Source organism: Dermacentor albipictus, chromosome 10, assembly GCF_038994185.2.
Source record: "Dermacentor albipictus isolate Rhodes 1998 colony chromosome 10, USDA_Dalb.pri_finalv2, whole genome shotgun sequence".
Lineage (NCBI taxonomy): Eukaryota > Metazoa > Arthropoda > Arachnida > Ixodida > Ixodidae > Dermacentor > Dermacentor albipictus.
The window spans coordinates 59,122,890-59,149,541 of NC_091830.1; the positions used below are offsets into that span (position 1 = coordinate 59,122,890).

The 26,652-nt window shown below is 44.2% G+C and overlaps 1 protein-coding gene across 2 annotated transcripts; it reads right to left on the minus strand.

The window, feature by feature from the left end:
• Positions 1-950: 950 nt before the first annotated feature.
• On the minus strand, positions 951-25,735 carry LOC135912095 (clotting factor G beta subunit-like). Of its 2 annotated transcripts, XM_065444474.1 has the most exons (10): positions 25,611-25,735; positions 22,599-22,878; positions 19,041-19,152; positions 16,896-16,923; positions 16,207-16,280; positions 15,283-15,398; positions 13,612-13,750; positions 11,623-11,737; positions 8,244-8,389; positions 951-1,157 (listed from the first exon to the last, which is right to left on the minus strand). In XM_065444474.1, exons 2-10 carry the CDS (start codon positions 22,640-22,642, stop codon positions 987-989), a joined length of 945 nt encoding a protein of 314 aa, XP_065300546.1. In that variant the 5' UTR covers positions 22,643-22,878; positions 25,611-25,735; the 3' UTR covers positions 951-986. The 2 variants fall into 2 exon arrangements, with proteins under 2 accessions (XP_065300546.1, XP_065300547.1); XM_065444475.1 differs by lacking the exons at positions 22,599-22,878; positions 25,611-25,735 and adding an exon at positions 19,486-19,596.
• Between the last annotated feature and the right edge of the window lie 917 nt (positions 25,736-26,652).

A 26,652-nucleotide genomic window follows, 5' to 3' on the forward strand; every position in this document is an offset into this window, starting at 1 on the left:
GGAATACTTAGGCGCATCTGAGGCTGTAGGAGACACCACAAGGGCCATGAAAGCCTTGCTGCTGGTACGTATCCTAATGGAAGACAATCTGTATGGGTGATTATACCTACAGAAAACGTTCCGCGAGGTCTCTGCAATGGTAGGAACGCCAAATGATGATCGGGAATGCCGTAAAGATGACGGATATGTGTCCTGAATCCGCTCAAGGACAATTATTGGGTCAAAGAAGTGGCACGGTAACGTGTTTTATATCCTCACGTGGCCCCACGAAGCCGCACTATATTTGTGTAAAGTGTGCATGGCGCCTCATTTTTGTGGTGTTGAAGCCAATACCTATGCAAAAAGGAAAACGGCTTGCAGTAGTGCTACACAACACCAAAGTGAGCGGATGCTTCCATATGTACGACAAATTTTTCAGGATACAGGGGGCCCACGAACGTGTTTTCTTTTCAAGTCTGTTTGAAACCGAATAACTTTTTCAGAAAGATTCGAACCGGTCGTAACTATGATAAATTTTGCGCACGAGCTGAGCCTGTCCTGAGTCAAAAATCTGAAACCCGAATCTGAACTGGAAAAAAAGTTTGATTCAACGCCCTAACCTCAATACCAAAAAGAATGTTTAAGGTAACAATATGCTACTTTTACTAGTTTAAGCCTATGTGAAATGTAAATTTGTTTGTTCGGAAACCGGAGGATAGAAATGAGTAATTTGCACGATTTATCAAGGCGGCCAGTAGAGCAGCAGTCTACATTTATTGGAAACATACCCGAAAGAAAACACAAATAAAATTGCACAACATATCTGCATCCCCTCCCACCCAACTCAAAGAAAGAGAAAAAAAAGAAAACCGAGCCAGTTGAGAAAGAGTACAACATTTATTGTTAGTTGCCTCGCCCACGAGACGTTGAATCCGCTTGCGACATATTATTTGAACCAATGAACTTTTGTTATCCAAAAATAGAGCGTTTCTATCAATGATATCAATTCAGATCTTCATCACCTTTTTTATCCATAACAAAAAATGGGATATACGAGTGTGAACGTTCGAGCTGCCTGGTCGACTGCATCGAAACGAAAAAGACATGAGGCCCACTAGAACGTGTCTATGGCCATGACGACCGTTTACCCACAGGGTTAGAGGTCCTCCAGAGTCGCCCTGCGTATAAGATGACAACGTAGCAGAAAAGCAAATTACTTCACACTCCGGTTAAGATTAACTCAAAGAAACAGTAAAAATTCCATATCAAAACAGACATGATTTTCAAAACATAAGATATATGAGTGCGGGTGCAATACAATTTACACAGCGCAAGAATAAAAATGAAACAGCAGTAAAGCCGAACAGTAGTCTGAAAAGAAAATTCCAATTTGAGGTGCGTGATGAAAATGATTACTTTCTGAACAAGTAAGCTGCAATAATTGCTCCTTGTTTGTAATAAAGAAATATCTGCACTGCAACATCATCTCTCATTTTGGCTACCTTACTAAGAAGTTCTTTAGTTTCTTTCGGATGCTGTTAAAAAAATGTAGCAAGGAGCCCTGCGTATCAGTAGCTGCATGCTCTGTCAACGCGGGGACGACGCTTTGTCCACATCGTATACAGTTGTTAGCCTGCCCAGAAACCCTGAAGAAATCCTCAATTGCGGTTCGTGGTGTAACCTGTTTAAGATTTTACGTTATCCTCTAACGCAGGCGTAGCTGTTTGTGTCGACGGAAGCACCATTTGCGGCCTATGCAAGAAGCAGACTGGCTAATAGTGAAATATTTAGCGCGCACAATCGACAAGGACACAATGAATATTTTACTATGAATTCATACTAACTCGCCCAACTATCAGTTCTGCAGCAGAGTGGCCCCTTCGAAACCTTCAGATCTGGGCGTGGCACTGGGCCACGCGCCACGCGCCAGAGGAAGCCGGGGGAATTCAGCGTAACCGAATTAGTGGTTCTTGTCAAGAGGAAGCTGTAACTCGGGGGCTGTATACCTAAGCGCATCTGGACGAAGGAATAGTTTTGCTTGGCGATCCCTGCACTGAAGTTGATGAATCTTCTTAGGTGTAAACAAAAACAAATTTATAAGTAAGCCCCTCCAGGAACTAGCATTTGATTTAAACCATTGATCTTTAATAAAAATTGTTAAGAAACGCAAACTTAAAAGAGAGAGGTTTACGGCTTTACAAGGTAGCAACGAAAAAGTTATATCACGATTCTGTAAACTGAACCTAATAATATACCTAAAGCAGGCCTAACGGTGCTTAAATATAAGGTGCTAGTAATAGTAATAGTAATGTGCTAGTGATAGTAAGGTACTTCTAAATATTGCAACATAATCATATAAGCTGTAAATTTATTTATGGCCTTTGTCCTTCTTAGAAGCACTAAAAATGCAGTTTGCAAGACTGAGATATCTGTTTTGTTAAAGTGTTACGGAGTTCGAAATTTCCACTGTGTGTTTTTTCGAAACTTACCAATATTCGTTAATGTTTATAAAAACCTGCGTGGCCTGAATCCCCCCCCTGCTTCCTACAGAGACCATAGTTAACTTTCTCAAATGCAAGAAATTTTATTCAAATAAAGGCACTTTTCTGTTTTACATTTTGTGACTCATTTGGGGAATTGGAGTTCGCCCCTAGCTAAACCTACTTATCAAGAGGATTTCTGTTACATTCGTGGTTTTATAAATCCAACCATATTTTGTCTTGCTCTACAGCCAAGCCAATTAAGTAAGGAATAAGAGATACAGAATAAAATAAGGAGACAGAATTAGCAGACCCAACTGAATGACTGGGCTAATGCTCTCTCGCAATTTACCCGTTCACATGACTTAGCAACCCTTGTCAAAGAACCGAAGGGGTGTTTACACAGCAATGCCTGATATTGTTTTTCACTTCAGTGCCACTGCGACCAGTTGGCCCTTTATGCGTCGGCAAATGTGGTTTAACCAGCAGGAAAAAAATACGGGGCGAAATATTGAAGATGAACGAAAGACGCTCGTGTACATCTTGACAACGTGATCGTAGGAAAAAATATACGCCTCGCCAATGATTTGTCAGCAACGCATGAAAAATTAGGGAAACATTGTCACTCACGAAGTGCTGTTTTTCTATATATATTCGACCGTCCGATGTGCGCAGATTACAGAGTGGTTTAGCAAATAGTGCCTTAGCTCAGAGCTTATTCCCGATATTCCCGACATTACTCAAATCTCAGCGAACCAACTACCGTCGGAAGTACGGCAAATTTTGAATTCGGGAAACCTCCCTGCGTCATTCATACGACAAATTTTAATAATCAAACATATTGAACAAGATTACTAAGCCCGCCCCCCTGTTCTAGGACGGCGTATAATAGTCCATTACCGCCCAGTGCTTGTTCAGTTACAAGGAACTGCTGGTCTAGCAAGAGTTTAGAGTTACGAGACATAAAAACACTGGCACTTTCGCCAGAAATGTGAAGCATCCCTTGCAATAGCAAATTAGTAAACAGCTATATGAAGTAAGGATACTCGTTTTATCAGCCATATAAAGTTTTCTGAACATTAGTTCACGAACCAAATTAACAAGCATGGTGTCACGCGCGCACAGGTGAATATGAACACATTGCGCTCGATGACCGTGGAAACTCGCTTACGAAACGCTGCAGTTGGGAAGCGTGGAAGCAGCACCGAGCGAATTCATCTTCGTGTTGTCTCTCGCTTCAACGCGAACTAAACGTCGAAAGCACAGCGCGTACGAAGCTACCGCCACTCGGCGCATGCACTTTGTCCTCATCGCAGATCTCGGCGGCGGGAGGGGCTGGGGTTACGCACAGTGCATCAAGTAATCAAGAGGCGATGGACGCCGAAATGAGCCTCGCGAGCGGTGAGGAAGCGGTGACCGCAGAGACCGCGACCACGGCAACGACACAGATCCCGCGAGAAGGAGAGCTGACGGCCATTTTGGCTGCAATTTCCCAAATTAATGAAAGGCTAGGCAAAATGGACGCCCGACTCGAGGCTGTCGAGAGTCAGTATCACGCGCGATCGGTGAAGCACAAGCGCATAGTGCCAAAAGTAGCCTCAACTTCGGTGAGGAACCGCTTCGCGTCCCTGAAAAAGGAGCGGTCCGAAAAAATCAAAGGCGCGATCGCGAAAAGGCGCAATCGACTCGAGACGTCCGGAAAGGATGATGCAGACGCCAAGTAAGAAGCACAAGAAGAAAACCGGGGGGGATACCACAGTAATTTGCCAATGGAACTGCCGAGGGATTCGCAACAAAGAAGCGGAACTATTATTACACATTGACGGGCAAGAAAACAAGCCCGATGTAATTGCTCTACAAGAAACAAACGGGAAACCAAGACTCCCGGGGTACGTCACTTACACGGACCCCACGGAGAACGGGACGGCGATGCTCGTCCGCAGCAACGTGGCGGCAACTCAACATGTCACGGCGCAGGGTGGGTGCGAGCACACGCTGGTCGAAATTCATGCTAGAGAAATTGGCAGCTCGGGCAATTTATTTGTAATGAGCGCGTACTGCCGTCCGTCACAACGGCAGTACGAATTTGACCGCATCGTGAGCCAGGCGAAAGGGTTGGCGGGCACCAGGCCCCTCCTGATCCTCGGCGACTTTAACGCCCCTCACACAACGTGGGGCTATAAGTTTCAGTCCAAGAGAGGAAAAGCATTGGCGAAAGCAATGGAGGATCACGAGATGGCCCTCCTGAACGAGCCGGACGTATCCACCAGAAGAGGCAACAGTGTCGCTAGGGACACCACACCAGACCTGTCGTGGCTATCGGGCACGCTAGACGTCTCGTGGAGAAGCGAAGAAGTGGACCTGGGGTCTGACCACAGTGTGATCGGTATCACGATCCGAGGCTCCCGATATCGGGCTGTACTGGGGACGGCGCGGATCACGGATTGGGACAAGATGAGAAAGTTTACCCAAGAACAAGAAGAGGCATCCGAGGAAGAAACGGGACAGGCTGACAGACAAAGGACCTACACCGATTGGGCGAGGGACCAGAAGAAGGCTCTAGATAAATTTACCCAAGAAATCGCAACGACGTCGCAGACACCGTACGTGGACGCCAGACTGACCCACATGTGGGCGGCCCGACACTCGTTGACGCGGCGGTGGAAACGTCAGAGACACAACAGAAAGCTGGCCAAGCGCATAGCAGTCTTGAACAAACAGATCGCCGAGTACGCGGCCAAACTATGTAACGAAAATTGGCTGAAGACCTGCGACGGCCTACAGGGCAAGCTCTCGACGTGGAAGACGTGGTGTCTCTTGAGGCATCTGATCGACCCGCTGAGTAGCAAAACTGCGACCAATCGCAACCTCACCAAAGTATTGAACACGTACAAGGCAGACGGTTGCAGGCTCCTGGTAGACCTGAAGGCCAAGTACCTAAAGACAGAGAAGGGCCAGTACCCGGTGCCCGAGAGGTACGAAGGACCCGACAACGAAGAACTGGACCGGCCGTTTACCATGATGGAGCTGTGGACAGCTATAGATGACAGTAACAAGAGAAGTGCACCCGGCAGGGACGCCATAACTTACAAATTACTCGGTAACATGAGCGGTACAGCGGCCTGCGGCCTCCTAGAGCACGTTAACGAAGCCTGGGAGAGCTCGCAGTTGCCGAAGGAATGGAAGGACGCCGAGGTCCGCTTCATTCCAAAGCCCGGCAAAGCCCTCACGATAGACAACATGCGGCCCATCTCCCTCACATCCTGCGTGGGGAAGGTGATGGAGCGCATGGTCCTTCGCCGGTTGCAAAATCACCTCGAAGAAACGGATCAGATGCCAGAAACGATGTATGGCTTCAGGCAACATCTCAGCACCCAAGACGTAATGATCCAACTTCACGAACTGGTCGTCAAGCCGGCAACGAGGCATGCGCCGCGCGGGATACTCGCCCTCGACCTGAAGGGAGCGTTTGACAACGTGTCCCACGCGAGCGTGTTGCAGAATCTAAACAAAACCCGGTGTGGCAGAAAGACATTCGGCTACATAAAAGATTTTCTGTCAAACCGAACTGCGACCATCAGGATAGGGGAGGAGAAGTCGGACCCTGTCGAGCTCGGCGATAGGGGCACCCCTCAGGGATCGGTCTTGTCGCCCCTGCTCTTCAATCTGGCCCTGCTGCCCCTGCCCGGTCTACTCAAGCAAATCGAAGGCGTGGACCACGCGTTCTACGCCGACGATATTACGCTGTGGACGGCCCGAGCCGGATCCGATGCCTGGATGGAGGAAGTCTTGCAGCGGGCGGCAACGACCGTGCACGAGTACGCAAAGTCGTGCGGACTGAGCTGCGCTCCCCAGAAATCAGAGCTGCTCATGATCCAACCGGGAAAAACCAAGAAGGAGCTGCCGCCGAACGTGATTATCACGATCGCCGGAACGACCATCAAGCCAACACAGCAGATTAGGATTCTCGGCCTACTACTTCAGAGCGACGGAAAGGCACAGGCCGCCATCACAAAGATCAAGACTACATCCGAACAGATACTTGGTATGATTCGGAGGGTATCAAACAGAAACCGAGGCCTTAAAGAGGACGATGCCATGCGCCTGGTACGCGCGTTCGTCGTGTCGCGGGTTACCTACTCCGCCCCGTATCTCCAGCTGACGAAGGCGAATAGGGACACCCTAAACACGATGCTTCGTAAGGCAACGAAACAAGCACTGGGCATACCCATATACTCATCCACGCAAAAACTGCTAGACATGGGGGCCCACAACACGGTGGAGGAGCTCATCGAAGCCCACCTCTCTAATCAGAGAATCCGGCTCAGTCACACGGAACACGGACGAGCCGTCCTACGCAAGATAGGATGGCAGATCGAGCCAGTACCCATCAAGACGGCCCTTCCAGAAGACTGGAAAATGATAATTCAGACAAAACCCCTTCCCCGGAACATGACGCCGGGCAAGGACGATGAGAGGCGCACTGCGCGAGCCAAAGCCCTAGCCCGTAAGCTGGAAGAGAACCCCAGGGTCCTCTACGCGGACGCCTCGCTCCGAAAACACAGTGACCGTGCAGCCGTGGTGGTTACTTCAAAGGAGAGGCTGATCGTCAGCGCGTCCCTGAAGACAACAGACCCCGCAGTTGCCGAAGAAGCGGCCGTAGCCCTCGCACTCGCACAGCCGAGCGTGGGCACCGTAGTCACCGACTCAAAGACAGCCTACAGAAGCTTCCGCAGGGGGGTAATCTCCTCCGCGACCCGAGCCATTCTAGCCAAGCACAAGCCTCCGGGAAGAGCCATAGAGCTCATGTGGGTCCCGGCTCACTCGCAGGTAGCAGGCAACATCATCGCCGACTACCATGCCCGAGAAATGTCAATCCGGGCCGAGCACGAGCCGGAAGAGCTACCGCACCCGGTTACCAGCTTTCGCGACATTACCCGGATGTACCGAGAAGAAAGGTGCAGGCTGCCAGAACCGCACCCCAAACTCACCAGGCAACAACAGACGATCCTGCGTCGAGCGTAGGCGGGATCGCTTGCGCATCCCGTACTGATGAACCGCATGTAGCCTGCGGAATACGATATGCTCTGTCCTTTTTGCAGAAGAGAAAAGGGCACCCTGCCGCACGTCTTGGCAGAGTGCACAGAACTCAAGACCCCCCCTCCTCCCCTTCCCACCAACACCCCCAATCCCCAACCCCTTGAGCGATGGGAGACCTTGTTATCCAGCCCCGCCCTACCGATTCAGCTCGCACTGACGGACAGGGGCCAGGAGCTGCTGGAAACATATGGGTCCCGTAACTAGGGAACCACCCCGTCTGGTGCCTGCGTGCACCACCGATTTATTTCGGGCCCAGTGAATGTTGCTTCATCATCATCATTTGAAGATGAGGCCCGAGCGGGCACGCACTTTGCCCTCATCGTAGATTGCTTTCAAAATACGGCAGCCGCATGGCCGCGCCGTAGGCCGCAGCCGCCGCAAGCTAGTACGCGAACTTGAAGGTGACGTCACCATCCGTCTTGCCTTTATTGGGCTAATGAAACGTGTTCTACAGTTAATAGTGATATTATTGCTGTTCTATTCAGGTAATTTACTAATGGAGGTAGACAACTTTTTTGTGTCTTTCGTTATGCGTTCGAGGCTCTGCAATTGAGCTGGCCTAGCGGACAGCCTCCCATCCTCTTTCTTGGGCATCCGTGCATATCAAATCTCGCCCTCCACGTATGTGTGCTAAGTTATATGTGTAGCGGATACACAATGTAATTTTATATTTTCACAACGTACCCGGCATGTTCCCTTGCCATTTGTTTCTGTGCAGAAAATTTCAGAACTGTCGAATTCATGTCCCGAGTTGTTGAAGCTACGTGGACAGTCCCAAAATGTCAGCACTGTAGTCTTGATATAATGGAGCCGATCAGTCCTGACATGGTCTGTCGCAAAAAGGAGAAGAGAATGAGCTTTATTCGCTTGGAAGCACAAATATGAACACTCTTTGTCAAAATATGTAAGCACTCTAGGGACATTAGTACATTCTACCATGCTCTCGCTTGGGGCACTGCGAACACAGCATTGAGAACTGCTATCTTATAGGGACAAAAACCTGTGCAACGATGCTTCCCTGAAACCCTTTCCAAGGTAGACGATGCAAAGAGATAGTGCCATAGAACCCAATATTGCCCTGAGATATTGCATTATCTTGTCTTAATATGTTTAGGCATTGCTCTTTAATAGAAAAAAAATTTCGTCATATCATCTCCCGTTGAACTCGAGAGTCTCACAAAATCATGCTTCGTCGAAAAAAAAGTAAACATTGCCAGAAACTAAACAGAATGCACGTGTCTTCATAGGTAAAAAAAAAAAAAAACTTGAGTCAACACTTTTGTTTCGAGTCGCTGCTTATTTAAACAATCGCACAGTGTTTTTTATTCAAACTGTGGCAATCCTAAGCCAATCTACGCACGCACTCTCCGTCGTTTACGGAACCGCATATAACCTCGCACGGTTCCCCTCGACACTTGCTTGCCAATAAGGCTCCCGTGTGGCGGCCAGAACGTCAACATTGAAAAATACTTTTTTTTATCTTGGCTGGCTCCTAGTTCTGTGTTTCCCAATAATCTCTTGCTTACAAAAGATGCGCTATAGGCTGTTGTTTCTCAGTGAATGTCAAAACCTGTTGGTTGAATCGCAACGCAAATTGGTCTTTCAGTATTTGTGCATGAGATAGGTGCTTGCCCTGCGTCCATGCGACATGTTCACGTGGTTGCGCGATATGGCACCACGGATGTTTTATTACACGCAGCGTTCCCACTGTATACTGGTGTCTGGCTGCAAAAGAAAGTAAAATCCTGCATGAATGAGCACGTGCTGAATATTGCTGCGGTGAGTGGATACTGAAATACTTTATTCAATCAGATGCAACTCATCTCACATAGTCATTGCAGCCCGATTTTATAACCAACCTTGAAAACCTATTGAACCACAGCTATAAATTCATACGTAAATGCCCTCTACAGTGAATGTTCACAGCTGGTCTATGCAACAAACGGCTCCATGGCTGTCTGAGCCTTCCTTCTTGCTGCATCTAGAGTAGAAAAGTAATACTGCCGACATTCGATGCGAAAGAAACTGCCCCTTTAATTATTGATAGGTTGCATGCATAGACAGCCAGATTCCACATACGCCAAACGCTTATGAAGTCCGAAAAGAAGTCCTTGTCTTCAAACTGTCAAACGGGACGTGTTGTAACTTAAGTGATATTAAAGACGAATAATAACTCATAAACTCAGTCGAAGGATGCATTTCCATTCATATTTACGATGTGTATAAGTACATGATAGAGTAGACATAGCAGCGGGCTGGTGAATTTCAAAGTTTAGTTGACCCCAATTCCTATGCAGCACACTTGGCGCAGAAATGTAAGTACTTATTCAAACGTAAAGGGTGTTGCCGTTCGATACACTAAGGACAATGCGCTCAACCCGAGTACGCATAGTAACCATACTTTGATTCTCTGACAAGATTCAAACTGCATAAATTTAGCAATGAACAGGCATGGATAAACTTTTTAATAGATACTGTCCGATACATTCTTCTCGAAAAAGAAAAATTTTCTAACTCGGTTTGGTGCAAGAATTTTGCAGAATATAGCCTTATACTCTAGTGAAATATATCGCGTAATCCAGTGTCTGCTTAACCAAGGATGTCCTCTGTATTGGTAATATTTATCTCCTTCTCTCTATTGAATTGCTTCCAGGTTGGAATGACGCTGGCATCATAAAAGAAAGCTATGCACGTGTTCCAGTCGTACGATATCAATCAAGGAAAGGTCATACACTGTAGCGATAACGTTGCTCAGTTGGTGTTGCTTTTCTTTGCCGCGAAAGTGTCAGTGTAACATGGCGAACGCTACATCAAACATATAATGAAAAGACAATTTCTCGCTGAAACGGTCGTGGCGTTACAAAGGACAATACATTAAGAAGAAATCAATCTTTCAGAGTTAAAATATCATTTAGTTCCTGCTTGGACCGTCACTTTTCTTTTCCACACGGGCTGTCATACAGTATGTGATCTATAAAAAATGGTAGGCGACCCTAATCTTTTACTCAGGTGTTTCTTAGTGCCACTCGCGCCTCGGCGCTTGTGTTCTTTAGGCTAACTTGAGAGGAAGGCAACGCACAAAGTGGATTTGGAAGCAACGGTTTTCCATTTACTTTCCCGTTAACCAAAATGCCGCCTTCTTGTGTATGACGTCATTAGCTACGTCATTACGCGGGCTTTCAAACTCCTGGTTTTCAGAAATTTTGCAAAAGTCATTCCAAAGTCCGTCTCTAAGGTCTCCTATTCTGTGCTTTGGTGTGCGGTAATCAGTGACTTTTAATTAACTCTGAGTATTCCAGACGCTTTAGTAACTTCTAACCAAATTTACGCTCTGATATCATGTCTATAATAAAACCCATGAATTTTGTACTTTACTGTGTTTTTTCTATTTTTTCTGCTTTATTTTGAATTTCATCCCCGGTAGCCTGAGTGGCTTCTAATTCTAATTATTCTAGAGACTTTAGTAACTCAACTTGTAACTAAACTTATACTCTTATATCATACCAATACTGCAAACGCATGCATATTGTACTGTATTATTCTTTTTACATTTTTTCTCATTTATTTTGAATTTTCTCCCCTGGTCTCCTGAGGAGTAAGAGGGGAAGCGCTGTGCAAGAAACCAGACAGTCACTCAATTCTCGTGACAAAAATAAACGAAAGCTTGCAGGCATTCCTCCTAAACAAGCTACCAAAGTGACGCATAGAACTCATTTACCCTAATAAACCAAGCATGTGCTCTGGGCTACGTCAGTAAAGTCGATAATAGGGGTAGTCATATCCGTTTACCCTGAGCTGACGGGCCGCACATAGAAACCCAACACAAGGAAGATAGCAAACAGATGCAGCTATTATAGCTGCTGCTGTCTTCTTTTTCCCGTGTTCTTGTGCGTTGCAGAACTCTCTTATTGAAATGAAAATAAAAGGAACAGATGTTGTCACTTTACAATGGTAGAAACTACACCTTTTCGCATAGCAGACACAACAATATAAAAAAAACCTATACGCCAGCAAAAAAAAAAAAGAATGTCATCCTTTTCTATCGGCTACGTTAGTTACCTACCGTCGCTTACGTGCCCCCACCCAGCAGCAAACACTTTTTTGTTGGTCAGCCGTATTTTCCTCGTAGGTAAGCAAACGGGCTTGACAAACCTGCCAAACCGCAGCGGCTGTGACAACTGAAAATAACGAAATGAAACAATAGAAGCAGTTAGAGAAGCCTTCAAAGAAATAGGCGGAACTCGCATTCCCCAGCGCTGTCAAACAGCGGCGCTTCTTCTATAGTGACAGTTTGGGTTGAGGTCTACTGTTACGGTAAAATATGCAAATAAAAGGGAAAGGCTTTATGACAGGCCAAAAGAAAAGACGCCTACGCCACGAGAACAAGAACGATAGGCAGATGAAGAAGAATGCACAGTTGGATATTTGAAAGTGCTGGAAAGTTTTCCTTTTAGGTACTCATTTATCGTACTTGTTGTGTGTAATTCTCCTGCCCCTTTATTCTATATGTATATATATGAGGGTTTGGAGGTACATGAGGGTGTGGAACAAGTCAAATAGCTATCTAGAGAGGAGAGGCGAGGAGAACTTATTAACGTGTGAAGGAATTTTAGGCATTCAAGTTTGCAACGCTCTGCAAGAGGAGTAAGACCAAGTAGGGGAAGAGCGTTAGACGATGAAAACTCTTTGTCATATCTCCCACAAACAAAGCGCACTGTCTTTTCATGTACTGATTCTAGTTTTTTCACATCAGAGTGTTTGTATGGATTCCATACAACGCAACCATATTCGAGGATGGGGCGAATGAGAGCTTTATGTGTAGAGAGTTTAATTTGTTGAGGGCCAAGACGCAGCGTACGATGTAAGTAACCTAGTCTTTTAAGGGTCTTGTTACAAGTGACATCAATGTGTGTCGACTATGACGAATCGTGTGCTAGCTGGATACCTAAAAATTTGAATTCGAAGACCCTACTTAAAGTAATATTACTAAAGGCATAGGCAAAGAAGAAAGAGCATGAGCGTCATGTAAAGGATATGGAGACAGTTTTGGAAAAGCTGATGTTAATTTGCCATGCTTTAGACCAGTTACAGAAGTCAGCAAAATAATTGTTAAGGACAATATTATCAGTAGGAGATTTCATAGGGCGTTATAGAATGCACTCATCTGCAAAAAGAAGTATTTAAACTGATGTGTGTAGGGAGAGATCTTTAATATAAAGCAGGAATAAAAGAGGACCCAGTACTGAGCCTTGGGGAGCCCCTGATGAAACAGCAGCGAGGGTGAGTTAGTAGACCGCAGACACTGTTTGTATTTTTTATCTAAGGTAGCAATGAATTTGTTATCAATCAGTGGCCGGCACATTCTGCTTTGGGAAACTGGAACTGCGAAGTTTATACATTTCCCAGTTTGCCTAAGAAAGTACGTACTTAAATTATCAAGGGCTACAGCGACCACCAGGTACTCCCTGTCATTCCCTGCGTGGCAGACGCCCGCGGCGCACTGACGTGCGTTCTGCTGCACTGTTAATAAAGTTTATCCGACCCAACTATCTAGCCCTAAGTTGATAACCGAGTCGTCATATACCATACTACCAGTAGAACAATGCCGAAAGCAGCTACCTGCATCGAAATGTTGTTTTATCTAACCTGATCAACGTTAGCTCCTTGCATCAATTCAGACAACAACGACGTGAATATATTCCACTGAAAGACGCAATGCGCGAATCTGAACAAAAAAAAAACGTGGCCGTCGGAAAGGGGTGTCTCAGAATTCCGAGAACTAATATGCTGCTCCAGAGATGGTGGAAGATCACTGAGCTGTTGTAGCAATCATAAACTCATTGCCGCGACAGGATGGACCAAAGACGGGCTAAGTACTTGGTAATTGTGTTGAGTGAAGTATTGCATGTTTATAGTATCTCTTCTGGTTATCAGATGCACTGTTTGAACATTAAACAACATTCTGCAGCGGCCCCAGTTTCCGGAGTTTTGCATCTCCTGATGCGAGCACACTACATGCATTCTTTCTTATCACCAGGATAAACAGACTTACCTCTAAAAGAGCTACGTCGCTTTGCAGTGTGGTCATGTCGAAGAGAGGGTGTACAACGACTTTCTTCACTAAAGCACGAGGTCCTTCGTATGCCCGAGTCGCATTGTACTTGACATGAACTGAACGCGGCCGTCGTACGCTGCACATGGTTAAAATGTATTATGAAATTTGGAAGTATACTTTTGTACGCAATAATATATCAGCACATAAATGAGAGGAAGAAAATATTTATGTTCACCATAAAAGCCAATGCTGGCGCAGGCAGCGTTTGTCTGGCAAAAACAGAAGATTAGCACACATGCGAGTTGTTTTGTCAGTCCCAACTTTGTGTCTAACTCGTACATCGATAAATTGATGGTTGTTACATACGCCAGTTGCGTTTCGTAAGTTACGGCTATTGATCATATCGAATTTGTGGTAGTGCTCACAATCGGTTCATTCAGCAGCTTCCTTACACAAGTAAAATAGACATTCAAGGTTGGCAAGAAAGTCACGTCTTTTGGCTTAGTTATTTGCTGCTTCGAGTTGTCAATAAGTAACTAAATAGCTAGGTAACCTTGTTTTTTTTTTTCTTAAGTTGACAGAGCAGCCGTCGAGAGTAAAGGTGGGGTTCTCAGTCCTTGAACGTGTTCTTACTGCTTGTTTTTCAAAGCAGTAGAACTGTTGATGACGACTTTTATATTACATGGAAGTTGAATACAGATAGTGTAACTGCAGACACTCGCTAAAAATCTGAACAGGGCGCCTCGTATTGCTGTTCTTCGTACAGTACCGCATCCTTGGTAGCTAACTAAAATTAACAACAATGCTAGGCACCTAGAGAGTTGAGGACTCCGCGCATGTTGAATGAACATAGGTGGTTTCCTACTTAATATGCGTTGATATAAGAATAAATGAGGAGTGAGTTAGTTCAAAGCTATGCGCGAAATGCAGTGTCTTGAATTTATATTGTCGCTTATATCTCTACTTTGTAACCTACTTACAATCGAATACTTAAGGCATACGACAAACAACTTCACTCTTCTGACACTTGTTCAGAAAACTGTCTTGAAAGTAGTATACCTTCAAAATTAAAAATCTCATGGACAAAATAACTGTAACGGTGATCATTTTGCTTATTGAAGTGGACACAAAACATAGTCTAAAATTAGGCAGTAGATAATACATTTGGGAATAGACTAATTACGAAAAAATGAACTGGTAATAATGCTGTGGGTGTTACCGCAAAAAAAAAAATAACTTGACTCGTGCGTGAATTTTGTGCACTAAAATGTCACGAGAAAAGAGAAATAAAAGCTCCAGCGCTGCTTGAACTTATGGACAAAAGTTATTATAAGAAGCATCAGTTGTGTTTCAGCAAACCCTACAACTTCTTAAGCTAACAAACGACACTTTTATTTTAGCCGATAGGCCGAAAAGCCATAAATTTAAGCTCGCAAAACTCGCGGCATGCAAAAGTTCTGTGGGAAAAAAAAGCATTTAATTTGAACATTGTGCCATCTTGTTTCCATTGCGACATCAGTTTTGATTGACATATAGATCGCTGAATAATTGAGCCTTGTTGTTCGCCAGTGAATTATCCGTATTCTACTATTTAGCTTGAAGCAGACATTGTATTCATGCACGCATGAGAGCATCTTGAGTTTGCCTCTCTGCGTACGAGAGACTTACCCGCCGATTACACAATGCGCTGCGGTAAGTATGAAGCTCGGCGATATTATACTCCCACCGCACAACTCTGACTTGAAATGACCAGGTCTGTCCACGTAGACGGTGAGCAAATACACCTGCGTTGAAGTTCAGCAATTATTCTGCAGAAGAATTTCCCTGAACGCTTATGAAATACAACTGGAGCCAAAACAATGTTGCTTGGAGTGTTTACTCTGTCAAGGCCAAATCAACAAGGCAATGATAATAACAGCGGTAACTACTCGATGCTTCTCGTCTGTTCCACTATGTTGTCATTGTCTGTGCCCAGTATAGTATTTCCCCCTAAACATTGGTGTAGTAAAATATAAGAGCTGTAGAGAACGATTAAAATGTCATGGTGTCTTGCTCCTTCAAAGTTTGCCATTGGAGTGCCTGATCACAAGGAAGACGTAACTTGCAAAAAGAAAAACGAAAGAAAATTCCAAGCGTAACTCACTTGCGGGTTTACAAAAAAAAATGCAAAGAGAATGCAAGTGTAACAGGAAATATTTGTGGGTAGACATAAGGAACTTTGTAAAAATTGGAGCTGCCAAATTGTAATTGTCTTTTCTCATGAGAGGGTATTCTCTCTTGAGTATAGATTGCCAACACGGCCAGCAGTCAGCACTTCTGAATCAGATCACTGGTTCCTTGGGCTCTTTCTTGTGTTTAAATTTTCCCATTTTTTAACCCTGCAAATTTGCTAGCACTGTATGGAGCATGCGAAAAAAACATTTGTAATCATCCGTGCTTTCTATCTCATCCCTGTTCGTTTGGGCCATTCTTCCTGGAGTATAAATTACCAACACGCCCAGCACTCAGTACTTCTAAAGGGTAGTCTTGCCTCCAGAAGTCAGGCAGTTTGATGCAATCGTAAACTCTTACTACAATTACAACAATCCTTACTATCCACGGCATGTGAGTGCGATCCACTTCCTTCCCATTGACAATCCTTCCGAGATGTTTTGCAGTGCCGCAACCTGCAAAAACAGCTTGCTCAGTAACCCACACAGCAAGGTACGCTTGCGCGTGGCATTCCCGAATAGGTGTTGCTGAAAAACCTAACGCCAGCGCAGATCTATTAAAGGTAATGTTGCTGATATACAAGAACTGTTATCCGAATTCCAGTTTTCGTATGCAATACGTTATTTACAAAGAAATGTTCTGGGCACACGCTAACTAAAGAGAACGACAGAAGCGTGTAACATATGCACCGTGCTTACGCGCGGTGCATATGCTTGCCTATTTCAGGTTCTACTGCGAATAGTAGGCGTGATTGCGCCAACGTAAGATCCACCGCGCAATCAATTATGCGCTTGCAGACAGAACATGACAATTGCTGTACGTGCTTTTAGTTCTTATGCCTTTGATTATCTATTTATTCCTTTGGTGCTTTATTTATCTTCTATTGTTTACCCTGAGAGCTTGATATTTCTTGCCTGCAGGTGGATACGACGCCTTGTTTTTATCATATGGCCCATTTATTCTTAGGCGTTGTTACAAGTTAAATCACACATTATATATACATTTCACTGGCACACACAGTAAGGGTACATATTGAGTTAGAAAAGCGTTTACTAAATAAGAAAAGTTACCTGGTTGATTTATGCGTTCTAACAATACCTGAAAAAGGAAAGAGGGTGTCATAAAGCAATAACATCAAAGACTGGTAAGAGTCATTTGCCCGCCGCGGTTGCGCACAGAATAGAGTATCTTAGTCCTCCATATTACTTAAACACCACTTAGGATAACACGAAGAGAAGGAATTCGGCTCCTTTGTAACCAAACGAAAAAATATTTGTGAGGAATTGCTAACAAACAAGTGCTTATATTTACAAAATCTTCAAATGGTGTTATTTTTGTAGTTCCTAAAGCAGAAAGAGACGAGCCACATCACTTTAAAAATATATATTTTTGTCTAGAAGATTGGAGTCTTCCTTAGAGTTTGAATAAACTCTACTTTGTACACAAAGAACACATAAGAATGATAAACGATTTTTAAAGATCTGTTCTCCTTTACAACGCAACGTCGGACATTTCACATCTTTATTTATTTTTGTACAGATACAACCGTGTATCTTGTTCGCCATCGTTCAGTAGCAGTGGGAAGGAAATTCATTCTTTACAGAAAGAGTGCGACACATTATGGAACGTCCACTACCAGAGCTGCCAACATGAATTCAAAAAGAAAAGAAATGCATCTGACCACAATATACACTACAAATAGAATGCTACAAAACTATGACTAAATATAAAAACGAAGACGCACAGTCCTAAGTAGAAGTAAGTCACAGTAGTCACATAAAGATATGAACTAGAAAGTATTTTATAATTTTAATATAGGAATACATAGCCAAAAAAACGCAAGTAGAAAGCCAAAGCCATAGTAGCAGGTCAGTCTAAAGTAACTAGAACAGCATTTTCAACATAAATGTTGACTGGCAAAAGGAGAGGCGAAAATTGATGTGGTGATCTTGAAAGAAGGCTGTTGTAGTGACTAGCGTATCTATAATTACGTTAATAAAATAAGCAGACAAATAAACAATAAAATAGAATGAGCATAACATCATATGAAGTTGTGTAACGTTAATTGACTGCATTAGTCAAAAACCGATAAGGGCCGCATTGTCACTTCCTTGAATCGGACGTTATTGCGATACGTCCAAGCAGCCTTTCCGACGCAACTGCAAGTGGCCGGGCAGTATTATAAGCGCATCTGATAACACGCACCATACACATTCGATATTTCGAGGAGAGCACGCTGTTTCCAAATTCGTACAGTTTGGTTGGTCGCGTCGCCTTATTCGTTTTGATAAAAAGGTCTAGGGCATTCTGCATGTACGGCTATTTACAGAATAATAACTGGTAGCACATTGTGCCACCAAGGAACGTAGCCATAGGGAAAACTCAATTTTGATGATCAGCGCATGGCAATTCAAGAAAAGAGAACGACTTGTGTCACGTGCTTATAGTCGTAATGAAATGTCCCTGGCCTAAAACTATACTTTACGGTAAAGATCTCTGAATATTGAAACATTTCCAATAACAAATTTACTAAGGTCCTAATAAACTCGGTCTTCAAATTGGGCAGTCGTGATTCTTAAAGACCAATATCGGTCCAATGGTTTTCTGATTCGTTAAATAATAAACAGAGCACGGTCAAAGATAAAATTGGAGCAACAGCACAAATACTCATTCCTGTGGTTCGTGTAGGGGCAAAATATGAGAAGTTACGTAGTGGAAAAGGCTACATCGCTTACGGGAGCAAGACTTTAACGGAAAAACCGCGATAACTCACACTATACTAACAGCCGGTGTCTGTCCCTATAAACACGCTGACATTTTTTTGTAGTGCAATGTTTGTGTATTTGTTTATAACGTACCATGTAATCATAGAAGCTTGGTAGCCTGGCAAATACTCGTAGGTGAACACGATTCTATATTGATGGTAAAAAGGACAGTTAATAATTTAAAAAATATATATGCAATGCGGGTGATTCTAGATTTATTTCACTTTTGGAAGTATTTGATTTGTATTCGACTATGCTTCAATGTCTCTGCTTGAAGTGCATTTAACAGACAATGCTCAGTAACGAGATTATTGCGATATACAATTTTGTTTATCTGTCCACAGTCAATTTCTATTTTAGCAAACCGTCCGCTAAGAAAAAAATGTTTACTCACAAGAAAAAAAAAGCTATGTTTAATGCAGTGCATAAAATGAAAGCCAGAAAGCTTACTTGAGGCGTAAACAAGGCTGGAAGCGTAAGAAATATTTGCGCTGAAGCCTTCATTGCGTTTCTGGAAGTTGTCACAGCCCAAAGCGCTTTTCTTTCTGAGTAGTGTGACGACCTATATTCGGGAATTTCGTTGCACAAAAATCTGGTCATTCCAAGGTTGTACAAAACACGGGTTAAGCTCGCCTAATGTGCAAACTCCAATGTAACCCTGCGCTTGGTATCAATGCCAAAGAAGAAGAAAAATTATGCTTTTAGTACGTGTTCAAGTAAAGGTTATGAATGACATAAAAGAAGCCAAGCGCATATTGCACCGATCTTGCTCCAGTTATTAGTAATTCCGAAAAGCCCCTTCTTTGTGTAGCTCGTGGCATTTAACCAAACCCAGGATTACGTCGTGAGTGTTCAGATAATGCTTATGTACAAGTAATGAGACAGGCACACTTACTTTTACGAAGTTGGAAGCAGGTGCCCATATATATGCAGCTTCTCTCGGTCAAGTACGGAATGGTACTGCAGTCTCAGAGCGCTGGGATCACGTTTTCGTGACCGAAGAAATCGCTGCACATTCTGAAGGAGACGACTAGATGTTTCCGACATCGCAAAGAAGAGTGTTTTCATGACGGTACACTTTCATAGACCGTTTAAACTATTTTCATTTTGTTTGATTTATTACGCATGAGAGTGTGACAACTCCTGACAAACGTTGTATAAGTTTCCGCAAGACAATAGGCGTGATTAGTACTATTTCAATCGGTCATACTCGTTATACTTACGGCATTCAAAGGCATCTGGTACAAGTATGGCCAGAAGAGGCAAGATAATACTGAGTAAAAAAATTATAACATAGCCTCTTTTCTGATATCAAAGAATATCATCAAAAACCTGTTGCTGGGTTTCCGCGTTTACGTATTTTATAACACACTCTAAAATGTATCCATCTTTATTTTATGAATATCCTGCATTCAGAGTTACAGCATGTATGTTCATGCAAAAAACCGGACAATTTTATGTGTATTTTTTCCTCAAGAGAACGCGCAATATAAGTGTGACTGAACTTGGATAAACTCGTTGCTTTTGCAGACGCAACGAGTACAAGTTGTGGCCTGAAGCTTCAACAACATACACAAAAAATGCAATAGGAAAGTAGCATCGCCGTATTATACGTCAAGGAATACCGCCATAAAAATGTTTAAAGTGCAATTTGGCGCCCCGGCTGACACGTTTACGAGCCTCATAAATTATGGGATATTTGTGACAAGAAATATTGTGAACAAATGACCGAGCAAAGCGATGTGTCTTGAACATTTCGTGGCAGAGAAAGAAAAGGACCTTGGGTTTTTCAGTGACGTACAGTTGTAGACATCGCAGGTTTCTAAACGGCAGGAATGTTGATATTGAAAAAACCGCGGTTTCGGAAGCAGAGAGACGTTTTCACGTTGGACAAGCACCACAAACATTTTTATGTTTTGCGGAAGCATCCAAGCATTGCAGTATTAGTGCGCGATTCGTGAAGGTTATAATAACGACCTATTCTAATTTTATTTTTGATACGTTTATTAGTTATATTTCCTGTCTCCAGGGGCGCTGCCAAAACTTTGACAACCGGTAACTTGCGTCGTGTTATTTTTATTTTCTAGATCTCTCAAGACACATGCCTTTCAGCGCTCGTTCTTTCCCAGAAGTGGCCTTTCCAGAACTAATTTCCGGTGTCACTTGTGCAGTAAAAAACACGACGGTTGTAGGAATTGTCAACGTTGGCGATAAATCGACTTGCTTTAACTCTAGTAAGAAAACAAACTCGACGGCTTCTCATGTTAGAATTGAGCGATAGTTACGCGGTTGCCTATATGCTTTACCCCGCTGTACACTCGCTGTGTGCTATCTTCACACAATTTCTTACTGCGTAATTTTTTTTCTTTTTGCCGCAATGTTAATTCCGTTCAATCTGATGATTTCCGCATCCCATCTAATCTGCTTATAATTCAGCCTGCAGTACACTGTAAGGTAAATACATTGTCTACCTACCATTTCAGCCAACCTATCCATCTTCCAGTTAACCTGCCTGCCATTCTCATCTCTTTTATCTCTCTCTGTATCTCATGCGACACTCGCCACTGCTCACCTCACCCATTTTGCATTCTCCCAGAGCCTTGTGTACTGCTGAATTTGTACTACCAATTGGAAATGAAGCTGTAACATCCAATTCGCCTACCTTTTCACGTCTACAGATCGACCTAGCTTCTGTAAATATAATTAAAGCTTTTTGAATGGGCTGCTCGCATCTCGCTTTATGTGCATTTTCGGTAATTTAACGACGCTTTTGTTACAGAATAAGGAACCGCGGGGGGCCAAATTATTACGAAGCGTACCACAACATGGTGACCTACATTCCCCACTGTGATGTTTCGGGAAGTTAGCGTTCGAAATTTATTTAAGTTCACCTGCATAAGGATGGAGGTCCCAATTATATAAACTTTGCAGTGCCAACACAAAATCTTTGATGTCAGTAAGGTTATGACAACGTATAGAAATGACAAAAGAATTGTTTTCGAATATATAAGGAATGGTGGCTGCAGCATGGGAACCTTTGATTAATATTCGCCTAATGTTATGTCGAATAATATTTAGGAGCTTCAAAATATATTGAAATCAGATAAAATGTGCAATTGAATTCATTGGGATTTAACTTGTTTTGGAAACAACAGTGGGTGTTGCTGGAAACAGTTTTAATGGTCACGTAACAATCATAAAAAAATATGGACATGAAGTGAGAAATCAAATAAATTTTGTGCGACCCAGCTCAAAAAATTTGGCAGAGCAAGGAACACTCCACTTTTCTTGATGGGCGACACCTGCCCCCTTTAGCGCGTGCGTTAGTAATTCTGTGCTTCTTACACGCATGCACGATGCTTGCAATATCGCACCGTTAGATGTGCAGTAATTGCACCAGCGCTTAATATTTTTTTTTGCAATTTGTGTTATTGGAAACACACCGCGTACGATAACACGAAGCTCGAGAACCACGTGTAGTACTTTCGCTTGGGCCTATGACGTTTCATAGGCGCGTTTCAAGGGCGAAAGACGCAACGTTTGTGTAAGCCGCCTGCAAACCATACTTCCACATCAAAATTGATTTTGCTTCATGATGTCTGCTGCAGTGCCAAGGCACTAGGCCACACTAATTTCTTTGGAATAAACACTGTCATAAGAGACACATGATATATTTTGGTGTTTTGCAATATCATTGCTATAAAACATGTGGTAGTATTGCTTTCGAGCATGTTTGTATAAGAGGTAGAACCTTAAATTATAGGGTTACAGGTAGTACGGCGTTCGCTTTATTTTCTAGGGAGGAAACGAGACGCAACATGTACATGAATAATAGAGACGTTCAATTAACTATGAAGGGGGTGATGGTTGACCTGTTTATTAGACTATTGTGCACGTCAATTATTTACCGCACACATCGGCTCGCTAATTTCACCATGTGCACTGGCCAACCGTAGTGGGCGCCGCGCGGATGGGTCACAAGTGAAAATTTCACGAGCCCTTGCATACCTTTGTCTAGATGGGCCAATTAATTGTTGCGGCTTGTCTGGCATGCCACAATCTGCCGGTTTGATGGAAGCCTGGATCAGAAATGCCGAGGGTCCGGGAAGTTGACTCCACGACTTTGTTTTTTCTAAAGTTGTTGCGTTATCCACGGCATAAAGTAGGAGATGCGTGAAGGTATGCCAAGTAAGTGCGGACGATTGTTACCACAGTTTAAGGAAATTACGCCCACCAGGACGGGACGGTTATTTTTTGCTATTCCGAGGAGCGGGCCGCCCGAGCCGCCCTGTGAAGGAAAGAAAGAAAGAACGAAGTAGTTGCCACCACAAACAATAAAGCTCCGCTTCTATGCGCTGTATTACTCTCCTAAAGTGTTTATCTTCTATTTCTGAGCAGTAGATGTTGTCTAAGCAATTCTTTATTTATTGTGCACGCCATGATTGGGGGGTAGCCTGTATAGACAGGACACAATATTGTAAAGAAATGATTTTGACGATATAGCGTCCAGGGCCCCGTGTCACAGAAAATCCGTGTCGCAGTTACATCCGGCCCCGGCGTCCGGTGGCAACCATCTTGTGAGCAAAAAATTATTCCGAACCATGCATACACAACCACGCAGGCCCTCAGAATATGTAAAGGGAGTGGATATATGTCAAGCACGTCGTTGGGTGCTCTGGGCCATCAGCCTACATACTCAAACTTGGTTCTAGGTAGAGGTGGGCGAAAGAATGTTTTTATAACATCAAGTACCTGTGACACCATTTCCGAAACGGAGTGACTATTCCAATTCAACACATTTTCACACATTTCTTGTTGTGTGTTTAGAAAATTAAGAAAGTACAATCCAATACCATCTCAATTTGTTAACAACTTTATTCACTTAAAGTTTACTTTAAAAAACTGTTTTAATGCTTTAGCATTAGGAGTGTCAAAGTGGAAAAAAGGTTGTATGTGTGAGTGTGCGTTTGTGTGCGAAGTCGGGCACGGGATAGTGACGGAGAGGAACGGGAGTGCTAAAATAGCGCGTATATATATATATATATATATATATATATATATATATATATATATATATATATATATAGTCACCCAGACGGTCGATGTTAACATCTCCGGGTGGTGGTGGTGGTTATAAACTTTATTTAAAGGGGGAAGGGTAAAGAGGGACGTGGCTGAGGGTTAGGGCTCAAGTAAGGCCCTGGGCCTGCTTGGCCTTCTCCGCCCAGTCCACCAGTTCAAGTTGTCGGTCGACGTCCCCGGAACTGAGCCAGGCAGTCCAGTCAGTCTCGCTGCTGACGGGGGGATGAGAGAACGGGAGCGAGGTGCATTCCCACATTATGTGTGTGAGTGTTCCTGTTTCCGAACAGAGCCTACATTTGTCGCTTTCCCTGCCCCCTGTGATTTTGTTGATGTATTTTGGGTGTGGGTATGTATTTGTCTGAAGTCGCCGAAACGGGACCGCTTGGGTTTTGTCGAGTTGCTTGGCCGGTGGTGGGAGCGCGCGACGCCTCAAGCGATACCGATGGGCTATCTCATAATAAGTCTCGCAGGGTTCCTCGTGTCTCTCCTTCTCATTCACGCCGTCCGCATCCGCGGACGAGGCTCGGCGTGCGAGATCTCGAGCCAAACAGTGAGCCGACGCGTTGCCGGGCACAGCCGCGTGAGCGGGGGTCCACACGAGGGTTTTCAAGCCTTAGGAGCATAACCAGCACCAACACGAGAAATGTGACCCAGCTATAACAACTAAAACAGTATACCACGGACAGATCGGCAAAATAACGTCTCCCTCTTGCGATGGCTGGTCCTCGGAGAGCACGCGCGCAACCACGAACTTCGTCATTCTCGCCTTAAGGGTCACGTGCCACCACGTGCAAACTTATTTTGCGTCATTATATATATATACATATATATTTATGATGACGCAAAATAGGTTTGCACGTGATAAATAAACAAGAACAAGGGGGGGGGGGGGTTAACCGAGGGGTCTGATGTTTTAGTCATATCATGAGAAGACAACACTGACACCGAGGACAACATAGCGGAAATTAATTGTGCTAATAATAAGCTTCATTAACAAGCTATATCCAGAAAGAGCGGTACCACTCAATTGAGAAAAGTGTAATGACATCATTACTCTGGATCATATGACTTGGCAGTGTCCTGTGTCTATCACAGACTGTGAAAAGGAAAAAGACTGGTGGCGACGAGCCCTTCACAGCGGTGTTCTTTTCGATCAAGTGCAGGCCGTCCAGAAGGCCCACGATACGGCGGTAAGGTTAAACCTTGCTGTCCCGACTTGGGAGCCGCCTGCGTCAACCTAAGGATTGAGCTTCAGGACGGGAATAAAGACCATCATACCATACCATACCATACCGTACGAGACCACCACAGATCACGGGTGCACGGAAAAAACCGCCAGCAAGGGCTGCCGAGCATATACTTGTCATACAACACAGGGCGTTCGCCTAAGCCAACATGGCGATGAAAGCTGACTGTTCAAAGACGACGCTACGGCCAAGAGATTATGGCGACGCCCAAAGATAATCGTGACTAGTCGGGCAAGGGAACAAGAGTTCAGGATAACCAGTCAGCCTCTAGAGTCTGTCAAGGAGCACGTTTATCTAGCTAAATTACTCACAGGGAACCCTGATCCTGAGAAGGAAATTCACAAAAGAATAAAATGCGTTGGCATGCATACGGCAGGCATTGTCAGATCTTGACTAGAAGATTACCATTATCATTGAAATGTAAGGTGTACAATCAGCGCAGTTTACCTGTGCTGACATATGGGGCAGAAACTTAGAGACTGACAAAAGAGCTTGAGAAAAAGTTAAGGACGACGCAAATAGCGATGGAACGAAGAATGCTAGGTACAACGTTAAGAGAAAGAAAAAGAGTGGTTTGGATCAGAGAGCAAACGAATATAGCCGATATTCTAATTCACGTTAAGAGAAAAAAATAGACCTGGGCAGGTCATGTGATACGTAGGTTAGATAACCGGTGGACAATTAGGCTTACAGAATGGGCTCCAAGAGAAGGGAAGCGCAGTCGAGGATGGCAGAAGACTAGTGGGGCGGCAATGAAATTAGGAACTTCGCAGGCGCTAGTTGGAATTGGAGATCGCACGGAAAGGCTTGCCTCCTGCAGTGAGCATAAAGTATGATGATGATGATGATGATAAACATAATGACAAAAGACTAACACAGCAACTTCGTAGCTATTATTACCTCTACATGCGGATGTTATACTTTCCAAAAGAGCAGTCACTGTGAGCGAGTAGGAGTTACAGGCAGCAATTTTGAACTGAATAATTGGTTTGAATGTGCACTTGCAGCACAGTATTTTGCGCCTGGATAACCATATGGGGTCTCTCTGGTTTTAGTAAGAGTGATAAAGCGAGAATAGTCCGAAGAGCAAGTTGTTGCCTTTTCAAAGCCGCATGGGCATCGCGGAAGTGCCTTCGGCTATTCATTTTTTGCCACTGCTGCTGCCGCTTAGATTACGTGTGGACGTTTTCTTCCTATGCATGCTTCATTGCTGTCACCACCACCTCAACCCCTCTGCTTTATTTTGGTCGTAGCAAAGTAGCCATCCAACACTTGCCTTAGCCACATAGGAAACCCTTGCTAGCCAGCGCATCACCTTGTTCCACTTCTTCCTTGCTTTTTTTCACGCCAATCCGCCTTCCGATTGAAGCAGGCCACCGTAATGATTAAGCTAACGGTAACGGCCCCCAGCGGTGTGCCGCCGCACCAGGAATCGTGACTTCTCCCCCGAGTCCAGCTGCTAGGAGTTCGGCGCCGCATACGACGCAAGTGGCTGGGACAGCGGTTCATTTATTATTTTTGCTTATTAAGGCTGCTTGCATATGGAGTGACTTGAGCGTACGAAATTGTCGCTGCCACGCACGACACAGAGCTAGGTTTGCTGCCAGCTTTGACAAGCGGCGACGGCCACGTGATTTCTGTTAGAGCAAAGGCCGAGGTTGCCCCCACTGCTCTTGTTGCAGCCACGCTCCTATTAATACAATAAAACAACACAGAAACCAGCCACATCTTTG